At 35.5% G+C, this 20,532-nt stretch overlaps 1 protein-coding gene across 4 annotated transcripts in view; it reads left to right on the top strand.

The window, feature by feature from the left end:
• Positions 1-20,532, top strand: part of LOC129282894 (beta-parvin-like) — a 38,155-nt gene that overhangs the window by 6,258 nt on the left and 11,365 nt on the right. For 2 of the 4 annotated variants that reach the window (XM_064114711.1, XM_064114709.1), the window contains exons 2-11: positions 2,192-2,272; positions 3,398-3,468; positions 4,789-4,891; positions 7,145-7,288; positions 9,355-9,470; positions 11,170-11,228; positions 12,563-12,595; positions 18,043-18,062; positions 18,972-19,033; positions 20,222-20,290. In XM_064114711.1, coding sequence (XP_063970781.1) covers positions 2,192-2,272; positions 3,398-3,468; positions 4,789-4,891; positions 7,145-7,288; positions 9,355-9,470; positions 11,170-11,228; positions 12,563-12,595; positions 18,043-18,062; positions 18,972-19,033; positions 20,222-20,290 — 758 coding nt within the window. The remainder of the gene's footprint in view (positions 1-2,191; positions 2,273-3,397; positions 3,469-4,788; positions 4,892-7,144; positions 7,289-9,354; positions 9,471-11,169; positions 11,229-12,562; positions 12,596-18,042; positions 18,063-18,971; positions 19,034-20,221; positions 20,291-20,532) is intronic. The other 2 variants (XM_064114713.1, XM_064114712.1) reach the window with 1 other exon arrangement.

Below are 20,532 nucleotides of genomic sequence, written 5' to 3'. Positions count from 1 at the left end.
TTAACCCCCTAATGGTGGCTGCACGATGGTAAAAAAAAATCCTCGAAACAGACGGCTGCCAGCTGTCTAGACGTTCATATGCCATAATAATCAATATAATGATTGTGGGCATTAACGGAAAGACAAGAGATAAACCACTCTTCCATTCACTGCCATTTATTTTGGTGGTAGGCCGAGTTACGTCTTTTCATTGACAATTCATGATTAGTATGGTGGTTAACCTAGACAGCTGCCTTCTGTAGTGTTGAGTGTTGGTAATGTTTTTAATTTGATTCGATATTACTGTTTGAGCACTATGCTCTATATATTTAGTTATTGGATATTACAGGGCTTCTGACAAAGATTATATCCTGAAACTTTAGTTTCAGCCCATTCCATGCTTGAGAATGTGTTTTATATAAAAAGATTTATATTTATATTAAAGAATTATGCAAATTTCATATTTTGATTGGGCACATGATCGAATTAAAATACATTTTCAATTTATATCCTTCAGACCAATGCTGTATTGAAATAGAATAGAGACATGCTCTTTTTGGGGAATGTACCAAAACTAAAGACAAGCTTTAAAACTAGCTTTATACGAGGGTGAACCAACATATTTAGTTGTGTTTTATTTTGTTTTCTTCTACCCATAATTTATTTTTCTAATGATAATAATATGTGGTCGCATGTCATAAGATGGTCCAATTTTGCGAACAGGGTAAAAATGGTCAAAAAGTTATTTTTGTTTGTTTTATATGGTATTACTGTTCGTCAAATAATCAAGGAGGATTTTATCCTAAAATACCTTTATTTTTTCTGAAAATGACTAATTTATATCTAATTAATACAATGACGTCAATGTAAATTCGAATTTTCAAATGTGTTTTTCTCAAATTGGACCTTCTGCACATAAAATGGTGTAAAAAATTAATGCTACATTGGATCACCCTAGTATTTTGCGGTTTTATTATTTGAACATCAATGCTTACATCCATAACAAACAAAAATGGTAATCTGTTATTGCATGCACATCTAATTTTAACGATGTTTAATTTCGCAATTTTTTCCAAAAAAGTGACTCTTACCCTTACATGCCTTGCAAATTCACTACACCATGAATAGAAAAAAAGTTTTTTGCAATGATACAAGACATTAAAACAGTATAAATGAAGTTAAAAATTAAATGATTAACAAATTTTTGCTAAAATTCACTAATCGATAGGTTGCAGATTTGAGCTAACATGCACATGTAGCTAATTCTTGAATATTTTCAAAGTTGTCAAATTTTGAATAAAACTTAGTTGTTCTTTGTATTGAAACTGGCTAGCAAAATGAGACTGACAGTCAGTATACATGTACATGTTTATATTATGACATAATAAAATATATTATGGCATGATAATACGTTTTAGTTGTTATTTAAGTTAATTAACTTAACATAATTTACCTGCATGCCTATATCTATTTTATGAATCTGTACAACTTAAAAAGTGATGCCTATAGTCTTTAAATAATTCTAAAGTGAAATTAGACCCAATCTATATTGAAATTAAAAGAAATTAGGGGGGAAAAAAGTGTTGTTGAATGTATATATTGGCTAACTTTTTCCTACTTATTCGAGTATATTAATTAGACAGATAATTAATAATTAAACTGTATAGGGACATTGAAATAGTTCCAAAAGTTTATTTTTGACAATAAATGAACTTTATTTTGTTTAAGTAGTGACATTTAACTCAACAAATGCTTTAAATGAACAAAAATCATGAGTTAAGTATCACATTTCAACACATTATCATTCACTGCATCCACTGGCTCCGCCACCCCTGTAACTTCAAACTTAATGTGCTGTAGTTTTTGTTGCTGATATTGTATTGATCTAATTTATAGTAATATAATTAGCCTATACTTCTAGCTTCAAAATGAGACCTTACACAACAAATTTGGCCATGGGGCTGTGATGTACATGAAGCTACAATTTATCCACAGCACTGCGTGGAAATTTTCATCCGCCACCCTTTTTGCATACCCAACTTATGAAATGCGACCATATAGCATTTTATGAGGCGCCGATTTATCTAGTTTCCTATTCAATGGCGCACTATGTATTACCCCGGCTGTAGCTCCAGCTGCTAAAGGGGCTTGGTGAATTCAAGGAATTAATCCTGCTGGGTACCTATTCACCCATTCTCTGTCTTTTTTTCAGATGATATCAATGATATTGGAAGACATGCCTTGGATTCACCTGCCAATCCTGTCGATATCAATCCAGAAACATTTGTCATGGGTGAGTAATTGGAGTTTTATAGAAAAGGGATTATATCTACCGTTTTGCTCAGAATAGTTTTAGTTTATCTATCACGAAATCCTAACTCCTCTGAATTGCTTTCTAAGATGATGGTGATGATTATGATGATGATGATGATGATGGTGGTGGTGATGATCATGGTGATGATGATGATGATGATGATGATAATGATGATAATGATGATGATGAGCTTGATGCATGATGATGATGAGCATGATGCATGATGATGATGATGATGGTGATGATGTTGATGGTGATGATGATGATGATGATGATGTTGATGATGATGATGATGATGATGGTGATGATGATGATGATGATGATGATAATTGATGCATGTACATGTTTATGATGCCATTTATCTGTATGACATCCAAGATGCTGGTCTCAATCACATGTACAGATGCCTTAGAAGATATTTGTATTTTTTGTTTCAGGATATTGATATTGAATTAAAAGAACAAATATTATAGAACTTTAATATGGAACCAAGGTAAAAGTAAAACCTTTAATGGATTGTTGCCTGGATCCACAATGAGATTTAGGTGACGTTGTTTAAGTCTTGATAGAATATTAGTATCAATTCAGTGCCATTTAATTGCAGTGCGAATGTAGAATAGAAGAGCCTCTACTTCATTACTTACATGTATAATATCTTGCAACTCTGCATTATTAATAACAGGATGAGAGTATCATTCACTTCCTGTTTGTACAAAATGTGAAAGCATTCAGGTCAAAGGTCGCAGTGGTAGCAGGAATTCCAATATACATATTTTGTCGGTGACACAACATTTGCTCAGGAATGTGACAATTGCTCCAGTCTTACTATCTCAGAGGGCATAGGGTTAGAGTTGGGATTGTAATAGAGTTTTTTGGTTCAGAATAATGTTAAGATTAGGATTTTGGTTTATTTACTTTTGGAGGCTAGGTTTCATGTTTGGCTAATTGCTCCGATTTTCCATCGGAGCAAATGTCATTAAACCATTTTGTCGCTACAAGTAAAACTTGGGATTGTTTTGTTAATTCCCAAGATAATGTGTATTATTTGTATAATATTTCATCATTGATATGCATATTTTGTTTGTTTTTATTTGTCCTTCACAGAGGAAGGTGAAGAACGGTCGATGATAGAACCTGATTCTAGGGATTCCCCTAAAGTCAAAGAGCTAGTTGAAGTAAGTTTACCTGCATGAAATGTTAAGACCGATTGTATCCACTTTGGTTTACTAGCAGATTTCCCAGTTCTAAGATTTTCTAACATTGTCATGGCTAAATACTATCGATTTGGTCTAACTAACCATCACATGATCTCATATTCTATGTGTATAATGCCTCATCTACAGGCGAACTATTTTGCACATTGTCAATGAAAATTCGATTCATATCATTAACAGTTCATTTAAAATTACATGATATTTTTGCAATTACTTTATAAAAATTGGATCGGCCCATAGCTTTATGCAGCCAGGAGAAGAAAAAAAAATTAATAATAAGTCAGGGTGCTACATAACTTTTTAGAAGCACTTTCCCTGTCGGGCAAGTAAATTTTTAAGTAGTTGGAATATACTTGCCCGAAAATCTATTTTGCTTGCCCAAATAAATCCTTGAAAACAAAGTTTTACCTCTTCAAAAAAAAAAATATTGTGGTTTTATAAACCATTGACCTTTTTGTTCTCTCTTTTGACATTAACTGATGTATACTTTGTTCTTGCATTTCTTTTTCCAAAGTGATTTTATCCTGCCTGCCACGACCAAATTTAGGGTCGATATATCATATCGACCCTAATTTGGTAATTCTACTGTGAGAATTTTGCTTGCCCAATTCGGGAAAGTAGTTATGGTCTTTACTTCAAAACACTTGCCCGACTTTAAATTTTACTTGCCCCGGGCAATCGGGCAAGTGCTTATGTAGCACCCTGTAAGTAAAAAATAATAAAATCATTAAATAAAGGGTGAGAATGGGCTTGCCAGTGACTAAAGGTAATTGCTCACACTGCCATTTTTGGGGAAAGATATATACAATTCAGGCTGCTCTTGTATGTACTCCCCCACACCTCAATGCCATAAGTGAGATGTGGCTCTATAAAAGCTTTGTATAACAATATCAAAGTAAATTTGGGTACAAAATGTCGTAACCGAAACAAAATTCCTATTTTGTTACGTATACTTGAGTTTAATCGCTATCTTTACAATCACAGGGTCTTGTTTGAACCCATAACCTTGTATTGAAACGCAAAAGTCACAACCACTACACTATGAACATTTCTTCTTCTTCTTGTGTGTTAATAATAAGTAAAAAATAATAAAGGCACGATAACTGAAAAAAGGGTTTCCTTCATGAAAGTGTGTAGTAATTTTAAAACAGATTTAATATTGCACTATATAATAAAGAAAGCAGATTCCGTGAACATGGAAACTCCATCTTCTGGGTATTTATGTTGTTTACTCTCTTTACTGCAATTCTGACACTCTTTCACTCTCTTTCATTTCATTAGGTTTTAATCAGATGGATCAATGAAGAGATGAAAGAACAGAGGATAATAGTACGAGATCTTGAAGAGGATCTTTACGACGGTCAGATCCTAGGCAACCTTGTTGGTACGTGATCTACATTATAATTGGGGCTGTTATGCTTTCACACATATTGGTATGGCGACCACCCTTCTCCTGCTAGTACACAATGTTTGAATAAAAAATAATCCATAATTATTTATTTGATTGACTTTCTTTTGTTTATAAAACTGCTTTATCTTCAAGATTTGCACTTGTTGCATCACATGCGTGATGTTTTTTCATAATTTTTTTTTTACTTATATAAATGTAGCAGAAAAGAAATAAAACAAACAAAACAAAATACCATTATTGCCTATTGGCAATGATGTACCAACCAAAGCTGTCCAGCCCCTATAAGCTATAAGCCATTTTATTGCTTTGATGGGTTAAAATATGATTGATTTATCATATGTTAAATAGAAGTTGGAAGATTATTAATATTATATGTGGAATATATTGGAAAGTCAAAAAGGGGCCTAAGCTTTCGATCCTAGCAGAATCTTCGTCGGAGGCAAAATGACAAACATATAAAGTGGAACAACCATAATATAGACCACAAACAAGCTACAGCAACACTAGAAACAAGGCGACAAAAGGGGCATTAGTGAGTAGAGAAGACCAATCAGGTTAGTGAAGGGGATGAAAGAAAAGGAGTAGGCAGACACAAAGGGAAGTTAGTGTAAGTAAGGCCAAGAGGGATTAAGATAATGAGGCAGGCAACATCAAACAGGATCTGGAACAAAACAGTGATAGAGGGATGAATAACTAGAGAATTAGTGAGATATTGTGCGTCTCTGTAGGAACAATGCATTGTTAAGTTCAAATAGGAGCTGTGGATTATAATCAAATAATTGGCTGAAATATATCAAATGACCTGACATTTGTTTTAGCGACAGGAAAATTTGCTAATGACTGGGACAAGTAATAAGTTTTATTGATCTCATTGTTTTTTAGATGAGGATTGTTTATCAAATCACAAGGATCCACATCACTATCATATAAAACAAATAATGCACACATTTGTTGCCTTTGAAACGCATGTTAGAACTCTCCTGCTCTTGCTCTACACAGCTCCATTTGCCGACTCAAGCCAGCCTTCTCTCATTTATTCAAGCCTCCCTCGTCTCTCCAACCCCACCAGCCTCCTACTCAAGCAACTCACCGTGCCTACTACTCAAGCTTTCCACTCCTGGTTTACAGTCCTTTTAAGGACTATACTCATTCCGAAAAGAATACTCTACTTCCCAACCTCCAATTTCTCGCCTTTCTATTCATTTATCTTCTTTCTCTATCTTATAAAACAAATAATGCACATCATTTTGCTCAGCCATTAGTATGAATGCACACATTTGTTGCCCTTGAAACGCATGTTAGAACTCTCCTGCTCCTGCTCGACACAGCTCCATTCGCCGACTCAAGCCAGCCTTCTCTCATTTATTCAAGCCTCTCTCGTCTCTCCAACCCCACCAGCCTCCTACTCAAGCAACTCACCGTGCCTACTACTCAAGCTTTCCACTCCTGGTTTACAGTCCTTTTAAGGACTATACTCATTCCGAAAAGAATACTCTACTTCCCAACCTCCAATTTCTCGCCTTTCTATTCATTTATCTTCTTTCTCTATCTTATAAAACAAATAATGCACATCATTTTGCTCAGCCATTAGTATGAATGCACACATTTGTTGCCCTTGAAACGCATGTTAGAACTCTCCTGCTCCTGCTCGACACAGCTCCATTCGCCGACTCAAGCCAGCCTTCTCTCATTTATTCAAGCCTCTCTCGTCTCTCCAACCCCACCAGCCTTCTACTCAAGCAACTCACCGTGCCTACTACTCAAGCTTTCCACTCTTGGTTTACAGTCCTTTTAAGGACTATACTCGCTCCGAAAAGAATACTCTACTTCCTAACCTCCAATTTCTCGCCTTTCCATCCATTTATCTTCTTTCTCTATCCACTTTTATCTCAGTCCTTCCTGGACTTTACACATGGTGTACCAGAAACTGATTCCAAGATGTTATTAGTGTTCTAATGGTACCCTCTGCGTATAATTCTTCATAATGCCCTACATGATACTAAAAATGTTCATATTTATACCTTCATGTTTAGAAAAATTGGCAGGGATCAAGTTTGAAGTACGCGAGGTGATGCAGTCCGAGATCTTCCAGAAACAAAAAATCAAATCCATCTTGGATTACGTCAACAAACTCCTTACCATGTGCGTATAATTCTTCATAATGCCCTCCAAGATGTGCATTATTTAATATACTAACAATGTTCATATTTATACCGTCATGTTTAGAAAAATTGGCAGGGATCAAGTTTGAAGTGCGGGAGGTGATGCAGTCCGAGATCTTCCAGAAACAAAAAATCAAATCCATCTTGGATTACGTCAACAAACTCCTTAACCTACCTAGATGGAATAAGGACAAATGGAGCGTAGACGGTAAGTGAATAAGTTTGCCTGATGATACTGTCACACCAGCGAAACCGACTCCAAATTGACCGATGTTATGTCGTTGGAAATAACATTTCATTTCATTTAAGAGAATGTTTCATTTCATTTAAGAGAATGTTTAGAAGAACTTGTAATTTATAAATAACTTGCGGAACATCCACTGTTGTGCGTATTTTGTGTTAGCATGACCTTGATGATTTGGTGTATATTATCAGTATTTTCAAGATGTCGTTCTTAGTTAATTTGATTTATTGATATTTGATTATAGGTCAAACGAGTGCCCGTCTGCGTTTTGTTTGCTGCTAAGTTTGTTAATGTTTCGTTTTACATTCAAATCCTAATGTGAATCTTAATGCTGTAACATTCTGTACATATGTTATGCATTTTGTAAATATGTTTATTGTTATTCAGGGCCCCATGGAAGACCACTACTTATTGGTGAATGGGTTACCCTGTCAAAATATCAGAAATAAATAAATAAATAAATGTAGTAGATTTGGTCGGTCTGGAGTTGGGTTAACCGATGTGACTGACACAATACTTGATACTTGATGGAGTAATCCCATTGGCAGCTCATACGGAAGCTATACTGGGATGATGAATAAAGTGAGCCACTGGAAGGAGTGTCATGAAGCGCAGAAATGGTGATGGATAGACATAGCAATTTGTATGTACAGTAAAACTTGCAAGTTAATACTAGATTGGTTAACCAAGTTTGCTTTGTGCAAATTCGTACTGACAAAGAAATACCAACAGAGACACGTTTCTTTGTGAAGAATCCACATTTGCAATGACAGAGATTATTAAATCCTTTATGCTAGTTGTTAAAGCTAAATGACAGTAGTTGCAGTAAAACACTAATTTTGTGAGAAAGTCTGTAAAACCAAGGTTAAGTATGACTTTATCATCGTGGATCTAGATCTGGTACAGTTACATAAACTGAACTTTGTGAAATCATAAAATCTAAGCTGAAATACGATCACACTGAAGATCGCCAACACAGATAGGCACACGTGGGACAGTGTATTATTATTGCTGGAATAAAGACCCGACGGAAGTAACCAAATCCGCGCTTATTTTGCTTATTTCTCAGCAATTACACAATTTCTTCCAGAATCCTTTGGCACATATTTTTTTATTCATACAAACAGACACTTGGGTGGTCATTATATTAGATTCTGTAAAAAATCATTTTGAGATCGTTACCAGAACTGGAATTTACCTTTAAGGTTGAATGCTCTGATTAATCAAAATCTGCTATATCAACCAATGTTAAATTATTTGCTTTGTGGATGATAAGGAGTATAAAATTGGAGCCTTATCATGAAAAGCAATTTTTTAGATTATTTTTTTTCCATAAAAGTGCACTTATTCTTACTTCATATCGTGGAGGAGGATTCTACAGATTATATTTTTCTTGTTTGAACTCATAACCCTCGTATTGAAATGCAAAAGTCACAACCACTACACTTTAAACATTTCTTTTTCTTCTTCTCCTCCTTCTTCTCCTTCTTCTGTCTTCTTCTTCTTTTCTTCTCCTTCTTCTGTCTTCTCCTCCTCCTCCTTCTCCTCCTCCTCCTTCTTCTTCTCCTCCTTCTCCTCCTTCTCCTCCTCCTCCTCCTTCTCCTCCTCCTCCTCCTCCTTCTTCTCCTCCTCCTCCTCCTCCTTCTCCTCCTCCTCCTCCTCCTTCTTCTTCTTCTCCTCCTCCTCCTCCTCCTTCTTCTTCTTCTCCTCCTCCTCCTCCTCCTCCTTCTTCTTCTTCTCCTTCTCCTCCTCCTTCTCCTCCTCCTCCTCCTTCTTCTTCTCCTTCTCCTCCTTCTTCTTCTACTTCTTCTTCTTCTCCTCCTCCTCCCCCTCCCTTCCCTTTCCCCCTCACCCTCCTCCCCCTCCCCCTTCTGCTATAATCTTCAAAGGGCTCTGCAGGATATCTCGAAAATGAAATTTAACTTAGATGCATGTTATGAGGAGGAGCAAGGGATATTTTCAAAGTGGGTTTGCAGGAGCTTTCACTGTAATGTTTGTATTATTTCTTGTTTTTTTTTTTCATTTTGCAGCTATCCATTCACGCAACCTCGTGGCCATCCTCCATCTCCTAGTCGCTCTTGCCTTCCACTTCAAAGCCCCCATTATGATCCCTGAGTTCGTCATCGTCAAGGTGGTCGTTGTTCAGGTATGAAAGCTTGTTGTTAAAGCAAAAGGTGGTGGAACGTCTGACTACATCAATAGAAGTGTAGGGGCCCTTTCATCCATTTACTAAATTTTCCCCCAAACCACCACTTTAATAGTCTTTGAATTCTTTGATCCATGCCTCTTGCAAAACAGGTTTTTATAGAAGAATTGTTCCAATGGTCATATTGTCATTTCTCCATTTTCAATTCGAATCAAAGTCTGAAAATGTGTTATATTCCAGTACTTCTTCAGGATGGCATTGATATTAAGCAAATAATCACTGTTGGTGAGAAGGTGATGGGCAAATTATCACTTACGAGGCAAGCTGGATGTAGCTATCTTTCCAAAGCGAAGCTGAGAAAAGATGGCGAGTACATCCAGCTTGCCGAGAAAGTGATAGTTTGCCTCGTCACCTGAAATCAAGAGATGATGATATGCCTTTATTCCGCATCGAGAGCTACTATAAACAAAGAAACCAATATCAATACTTCTCTATAAGATTTTATTTTAAATCAAGGTTTCCTTTGATAAAAAAAATGCTTGTTTAATGCTAGCACGTATTTGCGATATGTGCGCAAGCATCCGAGGTCTTGCTCCTACATGATTTATTGTGACCTCACAAAGGAACTTTGCCATCACAACAAAACAATCGAGGGGCAATGCACTTTTTGCACGTATGTACACTGCGTGCGCCCATCTAGACCCTGCACGATCGTCACTGCAGATGATGGACAAAAAAAAATCGAGTGGCAAAATTTGCGTGTACTCAAACTAATTCGTAATGCGTTATGACCCTATGGACTGAAAAAGATCGGCAAAACAAAAAAGATTGATTGGGAAACTACCCTTTATCACGTGACTGACTTCTGACCAATCCTATAGCAAGATTCTTAGTATCCATTTGCCACTCTTTACCCTGGTGTAAATGAGTACCGGGAGGGAGGAGTTGCTTGTATGCAGGTAAATCAGGGTGATATGGACGTGAATTGAGCTTATAGTTTGATGGATACAAACACTTTTTAGATTATAATACATTTATACATTATGCTTGCTTATAGTGTTGACCACTTAGCAAGGCGCCCGGGGGGGGGCACTCGACCAAAAAAGTAGTAGGTATGTGCCGCGGGCGAGACAAAAAACGGGGGCCTTGGAGCGGGCTTATTGTAAAAAGGAGGGTCCTCGGAACGGGCTTCGGAACTACAAATGTTTGTGAAAACGGGGGTCCTTGGAACAGGTCGCCTGCGTGCGAGTGCGTATGCAACCCTATGGAACGTGCATGCAGCTAGCCCGGCGGCACGACTGCTAGGCGCGCTAGCGCAGAGGCGATGGTCGGACAGGGAGCTGCGGCCGCTTTTCACCAAAATTGTGACCGGAACGGCGTAACGGAAAATATGCGAAGCTTTGGAGCGGATTTCTTTCTTCTTTTTTCTCGATAAGAAGAAAATGCTATGCTTTGGAGCGGCTTTTTTTGTTCTTTATCTCAAAAAGACAAAAATTATATGCCTTGGAACGGAAATTTGAGTGTAAAAATGGGGGTCCCCTCCGCGGCACATACCCACTATGCATTATATACTGAGTGCCCCCCCCGGGGCAAGGCGGGTGCTATGCACTCCGCATATCAATGAATAGTTCCTGCAAGATTTTCAATATCGTCGTCATCATTTAGATAAAAAATTAGTTTCATAAATATTTTCCTACAGAAAAAAGATGGAATGCTGCAAACATCAAGGGTAGAGGAAGAAATCACAGCAACAAATGAGTGAGTATTTATCTCAATTATCTTCTCTTTTCTCTCTTTTTGGGATATACAATTGGTTATAATATCCCTGTATTTACTTATTCAGAGAAATCTCCCACATTCCTTGTTCATTCTACATTTTTTCTGAAAGCAAATTCCATTTTCAAGTTCATATGTGTAGTTTGGCATGATAGCAGAGCCCTGCAACACAAAAGGATACAATTAATTGTATGATCGATTGTATCTGTTAGTCTATGGCAAGCCATGTACAAAAAATTCATCAATTGTGAATTTTGATCTTTTTATGTTACCGGGGCCTCGGATTTGTATGTAGTTATTTCTAAACAAATCGTTTGAATTTCTATTCATGTGTTTGCATGAAATTAGTACTGATTGGTCGTAGTTGGTGTGCGTAAAATCATACGAACAGCTTTATGAAATACCATCCTTCTTGCATTTAGAATCATATTTCAGAGGTCATCATTTTTTAGAAGGTTTTCTTCCTTCAGTAACTTTCCCATAGTAGCAAGCATATATTTTTTTTACCATGTAGATTTAGTATGTGCTGATTTGCAAGAAAAAAAAAAGCAACAGCCCGAATTCACAAAGGTGGTTTATGCAGATTTCATGTATAAATTATCATTATTTTACCTGGTATATAAAAAAAAAATTCAAATATTGATTCATGCTTATGTCACAGTGCGCTAAATTAACGCCTGTTGCCATGGTGGAGTACGCTATTTTATTAATGAGTCTACTGTTTAGAACAGTGGACTCATTAATTCAAACCTTTAGTCATTACAGCATTTCCCTGAATGAAGTTTTCTCATCAAATCTTATAACTAAGCCATCAGCATTTATATCGAGATCGACAGCATGCAATCTGTGTCTAAAAGTTGCCTTGAAAATGTGTAATGTTTATTGACTATCCTTGCCTAACTTTATAATACATTACAAAAAAAATCTTTGCTTACATACTAGTCTATGGCATATGATCTCTGTTGTAAAGTTGCCTTAACAATGTGTGAGGGATAACCATGTATATCAACTATTCTCGCCTGATTTATCAAAGTGAAAAGATGAATTATTTGCTTACGTACAGGTCTGTGGCATATGATCTCTGTTGTAAAGTTGCCTTAATAATGTGTGAGGGATAACCATGTATATCGACTATTCTCGCCTGATTTTTCAAAGTGAAAAGATTAATTATTTGCTTACGTACAGGTCTGTGGCATGTGATCTGTGTTGTAAAGTTGCTTTGATAACGTGTTCGGGATATACGATGTTTACCATGTTTATCAACGTTTGTCGCCTCATTTTTAACATGAAAAGATGAATTATTTGCTCACACACAGGTCTGTTGCTTGGTTTCATGTAGAACAATGCAGGTATACCAGATAAAAAAAAACAAAATAAAAGGCTTCTATTTATATAGCATTCAGAGACTCCAACTCTCCCGCTTTTGCTGGGAAATCTTCCACTTTCAGTCACTTCTCACAAAGTTCCTCCTCTCCCACCAAAAATGTATTAAGTTTTCCCACTCTAGCTTTGTATCACTGCGTGTCTCTCGTCAGATAATGCCCTTTCTTAAAATTTTAAATAGATATGTAGTTATCAGGCCTGGAATTTCATAATTTTTAGAGCAAGGCCACCTTTTCTACAGGGCGCATTTCAGTTTAAATGGATCAAAATTAAAAGGGCCCAACATTTCTCCAAGGCAAATGTGAGGGCATTTAATCAAGCTAAACTATTAAGGGCATCCACGGTCATCGATGACCTTTGATGACCTTAGATGAATTTAAAGGGGAAGTTCACCCTGACAAAGAAGTTTGAACTTGCAAAAATAGCATGAAACAATGATTGAAAATATTGCTGAAGACTTGACGAAAATCCATCAAAGATTATGAAATTTATTAGAGTTTTAACTTTTAAAGTCATATACGAGCAGATGCCGAAGGTACAATAAAAACCATTTTCAATTTTCATAGGAAATGACATAGGAAAGCTGCTCGCATATGACGTCACTAATCAAATAATTAAGATTCTAATAACTTTTTTATTCTTTAATGGATTTTTTTGTTTTATTGTTTTTTCTGCTTTTTTTACAGTAAACTTTTTGTCAGGTTGAACTTTCCCATTAAGCTCTGGGAGCACTTCAAAAGGATTTGTCAGATGTTTTATCCAACAGTTTCCATAGTGACAGTGCTTTTCAAAATCAGCTGTTCAAAATCAAGAAAAGTCATCAGACCCGTTAACTTGTCAGACATAAATGTTGATGACATGCTCCCCTAGATTAACAATATATGATTCCCCATTCAAGTTTGCCATAACATATAAGGCCAAAATAGTACCATTTATCAGAGAACATTGAAATATATAAACTCAAGGGGACATTGCATTTTGCGCATTTGATGGGCACATCGGATCAAGTCGGTTGTCCAGTTTGCTGGGAATTCCAGGCCAGGTGGGAATACCGGTGTGTTGGCTCAGTTGGTAGAGCGTCCGTCTCACAACCTGGAGGTTGGGAGTTCAAACCCCGGCCACGTCAGACCAAAAGACATTAAAAGGTGGGAGTTGCTGCTACCCTATTTGATTTTCAACGGTTAAAGGGATAGAGCCTCGTCGATCTGGCGCTGCACAGTGGCTGCCAGGCCCACGATCAAAAGGGCAAAACAAATTTTCTGAGTATTTCATTTCTTATGTCTATTTCGAACAATAAAATGAAATATGGATTATGAGAAGCTCCCATTTAGCTTGGTTTGGAGTTGGAGTCTTTGATTATGCTTATATTATCTGCAAATCATAATCATCGCTCATGTTGAACTAACAAAACGAACATGTCATTATTACCGGGCTATCTGCATGTCATGGAAATTTGAGTTTCTAAAATTTTGGATACCAGTTGTCGGGGGCACCAGCGGTGACTAGATAATTGTTCATTAATTGAAGTGCATGTATGAAGGATTTACAATTATTTCTGGAAAGTGTTTCATTCTAAGCAATTAAGAGCAGTGCTCAGAATTTAACATGAGACATTTATTTTTCATTACCATATACATTAAAGGCAAGAATTAGTGATTTTAGGGCAAATAAGAAAATATTACCATTTATGAGAGAGATGTAGAAATAAAGGGGCTTCAGATATATACATGTATGTAGATAAAGGAGCATTTGTCTTTTTTTTCATTTCTGAAATTGGAAAATGCTGTTACTTTATTATTTTCATCAATTATCCAACGTCTATTCATACATGCCATAATGAATTTCATCAGTGTCATATTTCACGTTTGATACCATTACAAATATCATACAAGAATAGTAAAGAAGAGAGAAAACATTTTTTTAAATGTACACATACATGTAGTCTGCAGATTAAAACTCATTTTAAAATATTTTGTTTTTACCAGTAATGTTTTAGAAAAAAAAAATATGTTCAAAGAAATGTTATGAAAATTTTATGTTCAAGTTATAGAAAAGAGAAGATCACATTGCAATATACTTTTTGAATTTTGAAAAAAAAATCAATCTTGCAGCAGTAGTAAATAAAAAAAAATTACAGTAGTCAAAATAGAATAGATGCTTAATAAGACTTGAGAATCATCCAGTATTTTTCAGTTTTGTTTCCAATTAGTAGGCTATGGTAAAGTTGATTAATTGAACATGTACATAATAGATTTAGTGTTAATTATTTTCCATGCATATTGTTTTTATCATAATTTGATTTATTTCAGGGGATGGGGTATTTATGTTTCACTTTCAAATATAAATGCTATGATTTGGTAGCATTATGTTGTCTAATGCATGGCAGATGAGTTGCAAAATAGAATATTGTTTGTATTTTTTATATAATAGGCCCAAATTGAAATATCTAAATAGGTATTTTTTAGGCATTTTTAAGACCATGAAAAAAGCCATTCATGTAATCCAAAGGAATAAATTTTGTCTTTGCCGAGATATGAATGATAAAATTATACATGAAGAAAAGCTAAGATTCAAACTTTAATTTTGTATGCATGAAGAGTAAACTGGCTGATTGCGGTATTTTTTCGCAGTTCACATTCAGCTGTCAGAAACATGTTTGTAAAGATACATATAGGTTGTTTCTAAAAAGTGTAACATTTACTTCTTGTACAGTGAAAAATGCATGTATATTTTTAATAAGACATCTTGTGTTTAGTAATCTTTCGAAGGATATCCCCTTTCAGCTAAAAACTATTCTTCAAGCTAAGGGCCCTGCGATGTTCATCTGTGTCATCATAGTTTTGCCTTTTCCAGTCATTTTCGAAAAGTATAACATTTTATAGAGAAATTTGTTACTTTTATATCATGTTTTTTTTATTATTTAGTGATTTCTATATGATTTATTATTCATATGGCATGTTATATTGTTTTTCTCATTTTTTAGAGTTTTATATTTTTGTTGCTGATTGTTTGTAGAAATTGATTTTACGAACTTTTCTTTTGTAGTAAGATCAGAATCAATATCATATCATTCTCTGATCATCGAAACCCATTATTACTAGCATGAATCCATAAATAATTAACATTATAAAATTCATTGAATTGTTTAGATAAGAGTTCTAAAAATTATTCATATTTTATGGTGTCATCCATAGGTATTGATAACCTAAAGTAGTTTTTACAGGTATTATTTTCTTTTGTTTTGGGTCAAATTGTATTCATAATCGACTTCTTCATATTAAAGCTTGCATGCAATTAGGCTGTTTGATAATGTAGTTCTTCCATATCAAAAGCCATCAGAATTATATGAAGATGGAGAGGTTTCAAAGTTTAAATCATGCATCTTTCTAGGGCATGTGTTTGGTCCTTAAAAGGACCATCCAAACATGATGTATCGGGCAAGTATGTTCTCGCTTCTCTCAGGAGAATGAACAAACTCTTGAAAAGCAGGCAATTTACTCTTAACCCTAATTAAGACTGGGGGAGGAGGCTGATTTGCCCCCTTGACATTTCTTGCGATAAATCTGCCACACAATTTTTTTTTTCTTTCAAGTCTCGCGCAACTTTTTAGACCAATGTTGCGACCCCCTCAGGTACACGGTTTCGAAATTATGCAACATTTTGTTAGTGCATACAGACCCAAATTTGCTCAAAAAAGGGGAATTTGTGTACAAATCCAATGCAAATAGTGTTTTTAGCCAAAATTCATACGTTTCATTATTTTTCCTATTACTGATTAAACTCAATTAATTTTATCTTGTTTACGGGCAGAATAGAATCCCGGATAATTTCCATTGAAAAAACAAGAAACAAAAAGTGTAAAAACACAGAAATACATGTACATAAAGAAATTAAAAAACAATAAATACATTAGAAAATAAATATAATGAAATTTTTTGTGTACATGTAAATACATATGATTAGAATGCGCGTGCCGATTTTTGTCGCGATCATGCGATCGATGGCCGAGATCATAAGGGGAGGGCTGAATCAACCCCTCCCCCAGTTTCCTTAGGTGTTGAAATAGCCCAGACTTTTTAGGGTTAAGGTGGTGTGCATGCTTCCTTCCGTGCAGAGTACATGTCTCTGATTGGCAAGTATGGTATAATGCACAGAGGGAAAGTATATAAAGAAATAAGTGGATGCCATATGAATACATGTAGTTTAATTTGATATGCACAAGATGATTTGCAAATGAGAAGGCCAATGATGGCACAGATTTACAGCTTTTTTTTTAAATCTAACATAATATAATTAATTATATTTTGACAACAAGGGCCCTCTTAGAATCAGTATAGTTTACAACAGTGACAATTCCTTCAAATCAAACCTTGTTTCCAATTATGATGAGGAAAACATGAAATGTTTGGTGGTACACTTTAAGAACTGAACTCAACTTGTCTAGTAATCTTTTATAGTAAACAGATTTGGTATCTGTGCAAGAAAGCCCTAAGTACCACATCTTTCATCTACCACAGTCACACAAAAATGCCCTTATGTAGTGCATAATGTGTGGAGCTAAAAAGGCATTTTGTTTTGCATTAAAAGCAAAAAGAGATATGTGGCAATTACGTCTTTCTGGCACCAATGTGTTGCATTGATTGTATTTAAGGTGAGTATTAAGTATATGGTATAGAGCTCCTTATGATTTGATAAGAAATGACACTGGCTCATAATGTCACATATTTTTATTGAATCTGAAGTTAATAGAGGTAAAAAGGGCTGTATCTGATACTACATAGTTTACACTTGAGAAGTTTTACTATATATACAATGAAATATGGTTCAAAGATAAGAGTTCTAGGTTTCCCTACAGAAAGTTTTTCTAACATCTCTCATTCAACTAACTGTTATGTAATATAATGGAAGAAGGGGTTCTGCCAGTGTAGATACAGTGTTCTCATGTTACTTTTAATATTTCTTAAACCCCTACCATATTTTTATTTTAAAGAGAGAGGGGGATGAGATTATAGTATCATGGGGAGTTTGTTAGAGTTTATGTTTCTTTCTTTCATTCTCTTTCTTTCTTTCTTTCTTTTTCTTTTCTTATTTCTTTCTTTCTCTTTCTTTTTCTTTCTTTTTCTTTCTTTTTCTTTTCTTTTCTTATTTCTCCTTTCTCTTTCTTTTTCTTTCTTTTTCTTTTCTTCTTTCTTTCTTTCGTCCTTTCTTTCTTCCTTCCTTCCTTCCTTCTTTCTTTCTTTATATCTATCTATCTATCTATTGTTTGTTCTTTTCGGGGATTAGGCTTTATCATAAGAGAATCTAATATGAATCACTTTTGTTCTCTTTTATCCCATCATTTTCTTGTTTCACCCTTTTCTATCCCTCTTTCTCTTTCCATCCAAATCTCTTTCCTTAAAAAAACAACTTGTAGGGCCATTGGAGGACGTTTTGGTGAGTACATCATTGATTTGTCTGTCAATTTGTGTATTGGTTTATTAAAGGTTTATTTGATAGCAAAGCACACCCATGGGTGATTATGTTTTGTATTTAAAATTTTTAGGCAAAACTGCCTTTGTTTCATCAAGTTATGGCATTTACAGATCACAGCTCACCATCTCATATACTGCAGCAACATATCATGTGGAATAGAAGACTTTCCTTTTGGATCTGTTGGATGCAGTACTGTGGCAGCCATGTGTATGTGCTCTTTTAAAAACTTCTCTTTCAGATTGGAGGTTTTGTTCCCCTAATAGCAATGGCCCAAATTCACAAAGGTGGTTTTGAATAGCTGGTTAAGACCGGAAAGCGTCCACCACGCTAAATTGACGCTTGATACTAAGGTTACTGTATTAATGAGCCCACTGTTTATGTGAATTAACACAAATAGTGGATTCATTAATACAGTGATCTTATGCTGCAGTCACATTTCCCTGCGATGCCCACACGGTGAGTCGAAAACATCCATTTTGTTTATTTCTTATCCAAAACACCTACATGTATATATAACTGGTAAAAAATGTTATAACTGCTGTTTTCGACTTGCTGTACGGCCACCGTAGGGGAAAAGTTACTGCATCATTGTGACAAACATCAATTCAGTGCATTGATAAAAGCATATATTCCTTATTGGACTCTTTTATAATTTATCCGCTACTTTAAGCATAATCGATGCAAGAAATCTGCATGAACATTGGTTTCAAACCACAAATACGAAACCTCCTTTGTGAATTCAGGCTAAAGTGTACTTGATTAATCAACTTTAGAGATGTCATTAGTCAAAATCCTGTTTTCCGACCCTGGTATTTTTTTTTTTAATTTGCCCGATGGCTCACCATTTGATCTCTTTCATCAAATTTCCAGAACGTGATGCCTTCGACACACTCTTTGACCACGCCCCTGACAAGCTTAACGTCGTCAAGAAGGTAAGTAAGAAAAGGTACCTCATAAAGGCCTATAGAATGAGAATTATATAAACGTTGAAGATGTGTACAAGTTGTACAGTATGTTCATTATTCAAAGTTTATAATGATACCTGAAATTATAATATTGTGGTTGGAATTGTCCCTGGTTTTTGTCTGTGCCTTTGAGATCCCCCCTTCTCTAATATTTTAAAGTTTTCAATTTCAAAAAATATTTATAAAAAGATAATCCAAAATAATAAACTTTTCATGTTTACTGTAACTTCAACCAAATACTTCATGTGGCTGATTATTAATCATTTTCATGTACTCCGTTTCAAGATATGTTATATGTGTAACTTCTCATCAGTACCGTAAATTAATATCAGGAGTAGATATGAACTCATTGATTATAAGTATACTTCAGATAATATTAAGTTGGCTCAGTCGGTAAAGCATCTGCCTGTCAAACCAAAGGAAGTGGGTTCAAATTCATCCCAGGTGGCTGACTGAAGCCTGCGTTGTGCGTAAACGTCTCTCCCCTGTTCCATAGATGCAGACTATGTTACAGTGGAAAACACTCCATCCCTTGGATAGGATGTTAAATGGAGGCCCCATGTAAAGGATAGTCACCACCTTTGCACGTTAAGAACCCACTGCAATTTTTTTTTACAAGAGTAGGGGGAACCCCGGTGTAGTGGTCCACCTGTACTCCCTCAATCAGTTATATCAGGAGGAGAGACCTGCGGGTCACAGTGATTCAGTTCGCTTTTCACCTCCCAGGCACAGGTGACGCCAAACAAATAATAATAACAATGATAATAATCATTTGTAAAGTGCTTGTATGTATATCCAATCTTCTCTCTTCAATATGCTCAAGTCACTAAAATATGATGAAATTATATGGACAGCACAAACAGGGTAGCGTTTCATGAAAGGACTTGTCGGACGTTTTATCTGACAAGTCCTGTTTTATCCGACAGTTACTATAGTAACAGTGCTTCTCAACCAATCAGAATCCAGGAAAGTTGTCAGATCTGACAACTTGTCGGACGAAAATATTGATGAAACGCTCCCCAGGAGTGTATATTACAACTTGTCATCTACGACCATCTGTAACACAACAAAAGCTTTTATTAGGGGACAGACCACATGGTAAATAGCATATTTCTTTCATTAAGTATGCTTTTAATTCATTTATTTTTACCACAGTCACTGATTGCCTTTGCTAATAAACATCTCAACAAACTCAATCTTGAAGTCTTGGACCTTGATAATCAGGTGAGTTGAAATACATAGAAAATATTTTTGTTATGAAGAGAAAAAATTAAATTCATGGCTTATTAATAAACATGAATCGCAGCCCATTGGCTGAATTCATCCTGTATACAATTAAGAGACTCATTACATATTTAAAACATCAAAGACAATACATTTTGCCATTCGGCAAGTGAAAAGGGCAATATGACACTAAAGATTACATAAAAAAAGATATGAAATACTCCATCACAAAACATGAAAAA

This window comes from Lytechinus pictus, unplaced genomic scaffold, assembly GCF_037042905.1.
Source record: "Lytechinus pictus isolate F3 Inbred unplaced genomic scaffold, Lp3.0 scaffold_20, whole genome shotgun sequence".
NCBI lineage: Eukaryota > Metazoa > Echinodermata > Echinoidea > Temnopleuroida > Toxopneustidae > Lytechinus > Lytechinus pictus.
Note: the sequence above shows the minus strand (reverse complement) of the source record. Positions and strands in the feature narration are given on the sequence as shown.